The 11,011-nt window shown below is 33.7% G+C and overlaps 1 protein-coding gene across 1 annotated transcript; it reads left to right on the top strand.

The window, feature by feature from the left end:
• The first annotated feature begins 4,493 nt into the window (after window positions 1-4,493).
• On the top strand, window positions 4,494-5,787 carry LOC131649767 (uncharacterized). Its single transcript, XM_058919524.1, has 2 exons — window positions 4,494-5,084; window positions 5,161-5,787. Exons 1-2 carry the CDS (start codon window positions 4,494-4,496, stop codon window positions 5,785-5,787), a joined length of 1,218 nt encoding a protein of 405 aa, XP_058775507.1.
• The last annotated feature ends 5,224 nt before the right edge of the window (window positions 5,788-11,011 follow it).

Raw genomic sequence — 11,011 nt, 5'->3', positions numbered from 1 at the left:
ACTGTAAAATATTTATTTATCAAACTTAAATTTGTTTAAAATGATAAGTGTTAAATATGAATTTTTTTTTAAATTTCAAAGGATAATGATAAAAGTAATAAAAATATCGACTTAGAAATCAAATTTTTATTTTTTTTACAATTTTTTTTTAAAACGTTATAAACATGTATGTAAAATAATCATTCAAAAATACATATTGATTTAACAATAAAAACTAAAACTGCGTGCATAATAATTTTGTAGGACTAAAACATATCATATTTTTTTATAAAGATAAAAAAAAAATTATAAAGATAAAAATCATATTTAATCCCAAATTTTATACCAAACACCATGGACTAGAGCGAACTGGTCAATAAACCTCTCCCTGCAACCGACAAACAACAAGAACCATTCAACCAATGGAGATAATGTGAGGAACACCTTAGAGGTGGGCATAATGTACCTCAAACTAGTTAAATTTAAAAATAAGAAAGTGTCGGAAAATCAGACTTGAAAATTGAGAAATTTTGGCCTAAAAAGTTCAAGAAAACCTCATGTTGAGAGTAGGATGTATGTCATTGGATGCAAAATTATAAAATCCTAGGATCTAAACTCTAATAAAGTAGAATATCTAAGGTAATATTCAAAAAATTAGAAAATTAAGGTTGCAAGTCCACTTCTAAAGAGGAAGTAAAAAAGATAGTTTAGTGTTATGTGTAAACCGCATAGATATTTTGAGAAGCATAATTAATTTACGACAAAAACTGTAAGAAGAAAACAATTATAAAGTCTATGAAGACAATTATTGTATTGTGCCTATGGCACAAAAAATCTCAATGTCGATAGGGTTAAGGGCTTATATTATATGGTACTTTCTAAATGTAAGCAATTTTGGTACGTAAGCTCAATGTCGACAGGGTTAGGGGCTCATGTGGCACTTTCTCAATCTAAGGAGTTATGATACAATTATCTTCTAGTACATCAATAATCGAATTAGAGATATTTGATGATGATGATCTTTAGGTTTCTTTTTGTCAAAGTAAGGATGACACATAATCTAGCTAATAATTGATGAGTAATGTGAATTTCAAACGTTTAACATAATTTAATGGTTCTATTAATTAATAAAATAACAAAATCTATTTTTATAGCTAATAGTTAATTTTTAAAATTAAGATAATTAACTTTTTTAACGGAAAATTAAGATAATTAATGAAATTCAAATAAAATGACTATAAGTTTATTACATATTAAATATAAAATTCACTTCTCTTATATATAAAAATTTGTAAGTTATTGAAATAATTTTTTAGTCAAATTGGGATTGATTTAATAATTTATTATATTAATTTAATTATTTATTTAACTATAATATTTAAAATAACTAAATTTTTTTTATATAAAATTGTTAAATTGTTGAAATAACTTTAGACGTCAAAATTAAGGTTAACTTAGTAATTGATATATTAATTTAATTATTTATTTTAATTATATTATTTAAAATAACTATCTTTTCTATATAACGATGGTAAAATAATTGAAATAATTTATCATATTGATTGATTTGTTTATTTTAATATATATATATATATATATATATATATATATATATATATATATATATATATATATATATATATATATATATATATATATATATATATATATATATATATATATATATATATATATATATATATATATATATATATATATATATTAAAATAACTATCTTTTTTCCACTAATTTTGTAATTTCTCATATTTATTTTAGATTATTAAGTAAAAAGTAACTTTTCTTTTAGGGTTAACTTAATAATTTATCATATTAATTTAATTATTTATTTTAATTATTTTATGTAAAATAACAAATAATTTTCCTACTTCCACTAACTAATAATTTATTTTTTAATGATTTAATAACAATTAATTTTTCTTCCATAACCATTTATATATTAATTCTTCCATTAAATAATCATTTATTTTATAATTAGTTAATAGTAATAATTAATTTTTTTTCCACTAACTAATTATTTATTTTTTAATTGTTTAATACTAACAACTAACTTTTTTCCCACATACCATTTATATTTTAATTATTTATTACAAATTAACTTTTTTTCACATTAAATAACCAAAAATATTCTAATTCCCATGTTTGTAAGAGAAAGCATTCACACGTTCATTTAAAAAATGTATGTAGTTTCATTTCTAGACCCATAAAATTCTTAAGCTTAGTAAATAAAAAAGGCAAGGCAGTTTAATTTTCATCCATAGACATCCTTTTATCGGTGAGTTAGCTTTGTTCATGGCGTCTTCTTGAAACTTGCAAGTGATGGAGTTCAGTATGATTTTTCATTACGGGGGTAGATTTTTTAGGGGATTTGTTCGAGTTGTTTGGTTGCATTGGCAAGGTGGTGGAGGTATCAATTGCTGCAAGGAGGAATAATGTTGGCAAGGGATTCGGTTTTGCTAGATTCTCCGATGTGGTAGACGAGAGAATGTTGGCGGTTAGGTTGGATAACGTCATCATCGCGGGAAAGAAAATCCACGCTAATTTACCGCGGTATCAGAGGAATAAATTATTGTATGATGGTTCTCGGGATGTAGGAGGTAAGCATAAAGAGAAAGTTGGAGGTTTTGTTCACTGTGAGGTGAGAAGGGAGGCGTCTTGGAGGGATTCTCGGAGTTTCGCGGAGGTTGTTTGCAAGGAGAGAGGTAACGTAGGTTCAAGCGGGGACGAGAATGTCTTGTCTATTTGCTTCAAGTCCAAGGATGAAGACATCTCGAGGTTATCCAAAGCCTATGTCGGGAAGGTTTTAGTGGCGGGTTCGGCGTATAACTTACAGACTCATTTTGATATGGAAGGTGTTTTTGCGATTAAAGTCACACCTATGGGAGGCAACCTTTGTTTGCTTGAGGAGACGGAGGAGGGTTACATTGAAGACCTAATTGGAGAGGGAGAAACATGGTAGAAGACGTGGTTCTCCGAGATTAAGAAATGGGAAGATACGGTGGTTGACGATAGTAGGGTGGTTTGGCTGTGTGTCTACGGTATTCCGGCGCATGATTGGTCTCCTAATTTTTTCGTGGATCTGGAAAATTCGATGGGTGCCTTCTTGTGCGTTGATGAGCATACGTCGAATCAAGAGGTTTTGGATGTGGCAAGAATAATGGTGAGGGTGGCATCTGCTTTTGGAGTTCCAGAGTCTTTCCGGGAAATTGTCGATGATAAGATATTCCCTCTTACTATAAGGGAAGATAACCTAGGTGCTTTTCGTTTAGGTTCTCCTTCTTCCAAATCTGTCAAGACGGCTGCTTCTTCTGAATCGGAGGATGGCTGGTCAAATCATTCTCTTAATGAGGGTTTTCGGTCTGAGTCAGATTCGTTGTCTGGCAGCATTGTTAGATTTTCTGGTGTGGGTTTTGTCAATGGTAGGAAGATGGAGGATGAGAATGGTTTAATTTCTGCTGCTTCCCATGGTATCAATGACATCTCCGGTGAGAAGTTTCTTCTTCCCGAAGTGGAAGAGGAGGGGCCTGTGATGAATGTTTCTTTATCTTTGCAGCCTCCTGTGGTCGTTTCTGGTAAAGGTGTTTTTGATAGTGTTGTTGATCATGCTGTTGGGATGAATTCTGGTCTGCCTGAGTCGGGTCTGATTTCCATCCAGAATTTTCCCTTGGTTTCACCTGATCCTGATGCTGTTGGTAGGGGGAGTGTGATGGAGCTTTTGATGAGGCAATAGAGAAATCTAAGAAGGGATCGTTTTCGGGAGCGGACCGGCCTTTTCTTCTATCTGACGGGGATGCTGATGCTGCATCGGATGGAACTTATGTTCCTGTTACCGTCATCACGCTGGCCGGTTTGGATGGTAACAACAAGGATCGTGTTAGTGACCAAGGTTTTTCAGAGCCACGGTCTACTCCGGTGGGTAGGAACACTGCAGGGGACGGTGGTTGTCACACTTTCAAAAACAGGAGGAGTGGTCCTATTGCCCAGCTGAGTGTACCTAAGAAGCTTATTATTTCAAGGGAGGTTAGGAAGAGAAGAGGGAAGGATAAGGGCAGTATTAAGAAGGTTGTTGATACTGGGGGTGTGGGTGTTCAAAGGAGACCAACAGTAAGCAGTTTGAAACTTCCAGGTCCGGCGTTTTGCCGTTCTGCTGCTGATCCTGTGTTATCGGCTGATGAATTGGTGCGTAGCAGCACTGTTAATGCAGCAGACTCGGATATTATTCGGTGTAATCAAAGGATCATTAGTAACTTTGGTCTCGACTCGGGTGATAAACTTTTGAAGGAAATTTCAAATTTAGGGTTGGTTCCGGTTGATTCTATTTTAGGTGATAATGATAGCATCGAGGCTTTAAAAGTTAACGAAGCGGGAGTTTCTTTAGGTGGGAAGGCGAGATATCTACCTTTGCTATGATTATTGGGTCCTTAAATATAAGGGGAGGGGGTAGCAGGATAAAGAGGAATCGTATTAGTAGTATTATTCAAAGAGGTAAAGCGGACATGTTTTTTCTTCAAGAAACAAAGTTGCATAATGTCTCGGAGGCGGTAGCAAGGAGCTTCTGGGGAAACGGGGATGTTGGGTATTCTTTCATAGAATCGGAGGGTATGTCGGGAGGTATTCTTATCTTGTGGAAAGCTAGTGCTTTGTTGGTTGTCTTCAGCTTTCGTGGGACGGGTTTCTTGGGAATAAAGATTAGTTGGAAAAATAAATTTTATTATCTTGTTAATGTTTATGCGGCTTGGTCTATGCCTCTTAAACGCTCTATGTGGAAGGAATTGGTGGACTTGAGACAAAGATTCAAGGATGGTGATTGGATAATTGGAGGCGACTTCAATGCTATTAAGAAAAGAAGTGAAAGACTTGGCCGTTCATTATCTACTTGTAAAGTGGAGTGGAGGGAGTTTTCTAATTTTATTTATTTGTGCGGTTTGATTGATGTTCCGTGCAAAGGGAAGAAGTTTAGTTGGTTTAGCGGGGATGGAAAAACAAAAAGTAGGTTGGACCGTTTTCTTGTTTATGGAAATATTATATCTTCGTGGGGAGTGGTGGGGCAATTTATTGGTCTAAGGGACGTTTCGGATCATTGCCCGGTGTGGTTGGTGGTTGATAAGGAGGATTGGGGGTCCAAAACCGTTCAAGTTTAATAATGAATGGTTTAATCACAAGGACTTTTTGCATTTCGTGGAGAGTGAATGGAAAGCGATTAAAGTATGTGGTAGAGGAGATTTTGTTCTAAAGGAGAAATTCCGAATTATTAAAGATAGACTTAGATGGTGGAACAAATCGGTTTTTGGCAAGTATGACTTGGAAGTGGATGAAGGGGTTAGAGAGTTGAATGAGGCGGATGATTGTGATGATTTTGGTGAAGAAATTCAAGCTACCAAAAGAAAGGCAACTAGTAGATTTTGGTTGAATCTCAAAATCAAGGAGAATATGCTCATTCAAAAATCTAGATTAAAGTGGCTTAATGATGGAGATTCCAATAGTAAATACTTTCATAGAGTGATGAATGAAAGGAGGAGAAGGAATCATATTAGTACTATAACTACAAGTAGCGGTATTGTTGATAAAGTGGAGGAGGTTAAGGAAGAGGTGTGGCAACATTTCAATAGTAAGTTTAAGGAGGTTAATCATCGTAGACCGGGCTTTGGGAACGTAATGATTAATTCGTTGTCTTTGGAGGAAAGTTCCTCCCTTGAGTTACCTTTTCCGAGGAGGAGATTAAGGAGGCGGTGTGGAATTGTGATGGTTCTAAAAGCCCGGGACCGGATGGTTTCTCTCTTCTCTTTGTGAAGAATTGTTGGTCTTTTTTAAAGGGAGATTTTTTGGGTTGCTTCAAGGAGTTATATTCGGGAGGAGCTCTTTCGAGGTCTATTATTTCTTCGTTCCTAACTTTGATTCCTAAGTCTTCTAATCCTTTGGGGTTGGACGACTATAGACCTATATGCTTGGTTGGTTGTATTTATAAAATCATTTCGAAGTTATTGGCCGTAAGGCTTAAAAGGGTTTTGCATTCCATAGTCTCCTCTAGTCAAAGCGCTTTTGTCCCGGGGCGTCAATTGCTAGATGGGGTTCTAGTTGCGAATGAGTTGGTGGACTTTTCTTTGAAGGAAGGGCGGGGTTGTCTTCTTTACAAAGCAATTTTCTTTGGGGGGTCGGAGGAGAAGAAAAAAGTTCATTGGGTGGGATGGGATGATGTTTGTGTCCCGATGGAAAAAGGAGGTTTAGGCATAAAGAGATTAGAAGATTTCAATTTGGCTTTTCTTTCGAAGTGGAAGTGGAGAATTTTTTAGGACTCGAACTCGTTTTGGTATAGGATGCTTAAGGCCCGTTACGGGGACATTAAGATTAGGATGGTGACCGAAGGAGGAAAGCTTGATAATTATAATTCGAAATCGGTGTGGTGGACGGATATTTTATCTTTGCATAAAAGAATGCCCGTTGACTTTTTCGCTTCTAATGTTTCTTTCCGAATTGGTGATGGGTTTTCTACTTCCTTTTGGCACTCTTTATGGATGGAAGAGGGTATTTTAAAGTTGCTTTTTCCGTCTTTATTTGCTTCTTCTCTTTTACAGGATGTGGCTGTTGCATGCATGGGAGCTTGGATTGATAATGTTTGGGTGTGGAATGATTTTGGGATTCCTTTGATTCCGATGGGGTTGGAAGATGACGCGGCTTCTTTGAGGGTGTTGTTGGATCATCACTGGCCGGGGGTGGTTTCTCTTCCGTCGGGGGATGACTTGAAGGACCGGGTGGGGTGGAAACCGTTGGCCGATGGGTCTTTTTCCGTGTCATCTTGCTATAGTATTATGGTTAACGGCATGGCCAAATTTGGTCCTCCTAATAGGTACGATTTTGTTTCTCCTCTTTTATGGAAGGGTGACATTTCGTTAAAAGTCAAAGCTTTTGGTTGGAAGTGCTTCAAACATAGAATTCCCACAAAGGACTTGTTAAAGAACCGAGGTATTGTATCCATTAATTCTAATCTTGGGTGTGTTTTTTGTGATGAAGTATTTGAATCCCCCGTTCATCTTTTCTTCTTGTGTCGTTATGCGGATGAGGTTTGGAAGGAAGTGGCTTTGTGGATTGGAATGCCATATTTTAAAGAGTTGGATTTTAAAGAGAGTTTTTGGAGGTGGAGTTCTTTTTGTAAATCTAAGAAAGTTAGTAAAGGAAGAGTGGGGTGTGTGTGGATGGCAACAATTTGGAGTTTATGGCTTTTTAGGAATGGTGTTATTTTTAAGAACTTGGTGTGGAATACCCGCGATGTCGTTTGGAATTGCAAAGCTCTTTTATGGAGGTGGTTTTTTATTGAGAATATTCTCCATGCCAATTGTAACTTCTATGAGTTTGACAAAAACCCTTTGTTTTACTTAAGTTAGATTTCAATTGGTGGTTAATTTTCCCTTGGGGCGTTTGCCTCCCTTTTTTGTAATCGAGTTCGATGAACTTTTGCTTTATCATCAATATATCTTGCTTAAAAAAAATAGACATATTCACTTTCATGCTTCTATTAGTGGTTTATCCGAGTAATACTAATCTGGTATAATTTACACTTAAGAATTTGTTAATTATATTTTTAATACAGAAAAATATTAATTGTAAGCAAAATAAGTAAAAGAGAGATTGAAAAAGAAAGAAGTGTGCGAGGAAGATGAAAAGAATCTTATCATAATTTTAATATGATATAATTAATATGATATAATGTGATTTTTTTTTATAAAATGCAAAATCTAAGAAAAAGATATGAACATAAGAGTAATCTTAAAGTAACACTCAAAAGTTTGTGTACAGAAGACCAAAATAATTTTTATGCTATCATAAAGAAATAGATAGTAGAAGTAGAGTAGAATGTTAAAAACAGTTTTACATGATATATGGATTAATTATATTTTTTTAACTCCGTGACAAATGGTTATGTCTTTTTAATAATAAATAATAATGTAACTAGAATAGAGAAAAATTAAATAGTAAAATGAATTATTAGAAGAAAAAAAACAATGGAAAATAATTGAAAAAAAATAAGTTAATTTAAGGGACTAATAATCCCTTAAATCGACGAGAATTGAAATAGATGATAAATTTTTTTTTAAAAAATTTAATATTATTGTGTGGTTAGAATTGATTTTAAACCTAAAACTTATGATTAAGCCGAAATAAATCTTTATGATCTCCTACAAGTGCAAGTGCAAGTGCAAGTGTTTAATCTATTATTTTTTACAATTCATCTTTTAAAGAAGAATTGTCATCAAAATGTGTAACTAAAAAAAATCATAAATGGTAAAATAAATTAGTGGTAAAGTGCTAAAGCTGGTGTGGTTACCAGATTTGAATTACAAGGAATAAAGCAAGATTTGAAGATCTGCATATTCACTAGAAGCACTGTATTTTTTTGCTTGCCACACAGGTTCAAATGATAGGGAACAACACTACTAAGAAATCTAACTCGACCATGTCAAACTTCACCATGCTCAAGAATTTTAACATCACAATCAAGCCTGGTATTGGTAAGCCTATTACCACTGTGAATGTGCTGTGGACTCCTCCTATTCATGGCTGGATCAAATGTAATGTTGATGGAGTTGCTATTGTCTCCCCTTGGAGCTTCGCGTGCGGTGGTATCTTCCGTGATCACAATGCCTTCATGTGCTCAGTTTCAGTGCCTTCTTGGGCAAGGAAAATCCGGAAGTGGCGGAATTCTTAGCTGTCATCATGGACTTGGAAAGGGCTAAAGACCTTGGTCTTTCTAAGCTTTGGATTGAAACGGATTACATTCTTGTTGTAAAGGCCTTTAAGGACCATAGCTTAGTGCCTTGAAAAATCAAATCTCGCTGGCTCGTGTGTTGGGCATATTCGCTTTCAATAGATTTTATGATCACACACATTTTTAGAGAAGCCAATTTTTGTGCGAATTTTCTTGCCGGTATTGGATTAAGGAACAAAGCTACAACTTGGTTCAATTATATTCATCAGGATATCATTAGCGAGTACATGTTAGACAAGCAGGATACCCCTAGGCTAAGGCTTTGTCATTAAGGAGTCTTAGTTTAGTCTCCTTGTGTTCTTTGTTCTCCTTTTTGTTTAATGATATCTTTACTTTGGTTTAAAAAAAATTAGTGGAAAAAAAAAATAGAAAAAATAAGTTAAGTGCTAGGACTAATCACTTAAATTGATGAGAATTCTAATAGATAACAGAACTTTAAAAAAAATTAGAGTATAAAATAGAACTCACGGCCTTATGTTTGACATCCTTGCACAACTATTGAACTAATTTACCTCTTGTTTATAACATTCATCTTTTATTTTACCATTTTTCACCATTAATCTTTTTCAGAAAAATTATCATCAAAATATATAGCTACAAAATAAAATCAAATAACAATAAAATTTAGAATGAAATAAATGAAGGAGCTTATCCGAAAAAGTAACTTATTAAAAAAAAAGGAGTTTGTCATGAGTGAGTGGTTTGATTTAGTGGAGAGATAAAAATATTTTTTAAAAATTAAAATAAATATGTTTGATTAAAATAAACAAAGTAGAGAATATGAATTAATGGAGTGAATATTAATTTGATTTATTATTAATTAATTAATTCATTAAAATAAATGAAGTAAACAATATAAGTTAGTGGGATGAACATTATTAATTTAATTATTATTAATTAATATAAATTTAAGAAAAAGAGTTTTAGAGGGAAATTTGTGATGGAGACTTTACAGTAAAAATATAAAGAGTCTTTTTCATATGTTATTTTTTAATTTTAATTATTTATAAAATAGTAGAAAATTAGAATGAAAAAGAAAAGAGATTAAAGTTAAAAACAAAAACTAAAAAAAAAATTGAAATAAAAATAGACTATTTCAAAATCGTGTTTTGCCTCTCTCTCTCTATATATATATATATATATATATATATATATATATATATATATATATATATATATATATATATATATATATATATATATATATATATATATATATATAATATAATAGGTTATTATAGAGTTAGTAGGATGAATATTATTAATTAATTATTATTAATTAATAATTAATTAAGGGGTTTGTTGAATTGTCCCATTTAGAATTAAGGATTGAAAGAGGAGTGACCAATGGGTGATTGTTAACTAACATAGGTGGAAGTAATAGTGCAGTAAAGTCAATGGGTCCTTGATGTGGTTTTAGAAGTGAGTAGTGGAAGACGGGATGAATTTTAGAGGTGGAAGGTAGGTCTAAACGATAAGCAACTGGTCCAATTATATCAAGGATTTTAAATGGACCATAGTAACGTTGAGATAACTTATTATATGATGAAGAACTGATAGATTTCTGGCGGTAAGGGCGGAGTTTGACATAAACCAAAGAGTTGACTGCAAATGAAACATCACGCCGTTTGGTATCATCCGAGTGTTTCATGCGGTTTTGTGCTTTGGAGAGGGTGTGTTGAAGTTTGGTAATGAGGAGTTGTCGTGATATAAGGAGAGAGTCTACTGCTTCAATGGGAGATGAGCCAAGTAAATAGCGTGGTATAGTTGAATGAGGTTTACCGAATGTTATTTCGAAAGGAGAATAACATGTGGATGAGTGAACGAATGTGTTGTAGGACCATTCAACAAGTGTGAGGTATGAGTACCATTGGTGGGGATGTTTGTGGACAAAGGCACGGAGATACTGTTCCAGAATTCTGTTGAAAACCTCAGTCTGCCCATCAGTTTCAGGGTGATAGGCAGTGCTCATTTTGAGTTTCGTGCCAATTAATTTGAACAACTCGCGCCAAAAACGGCTGATGAAAATGGGATCATGATCAGAAACCAGACTTTTAGGAAAACCATGATATTTTCACACCATGTCCATGAAGAGAGATGCTACTTTGAAGGCTGTAAAGTGAGACGGTAATGCACCCAAATGAACACCTTTGGATAATCTATCCACTGTAACGCCCGTTTTAACTTTAATTATTTATGTTATGTGCGTTGTGTGAATTATGTGTTAATTATATGCTTAATTGATTTTATATT

Source organism: Vicia villosa, linkage group LG2, assembly GCF_029867415.1.
Source record: "Vicia villosa cultivar HV-30 ecotype Madison, WI linkage group LG2, Vvil1.0, whole genome shotgun sequence".
NCBI lineage: Eukaryota > Viridiplantae > Streptophyta > Magnoliopsida > Fabales > Fabaceae > Vicia > Vicia villosa.
Note: the sequence above shows the minus strand (reverse complement) of the source record. Positions and strands in the feature narration are given on the sequence as shown.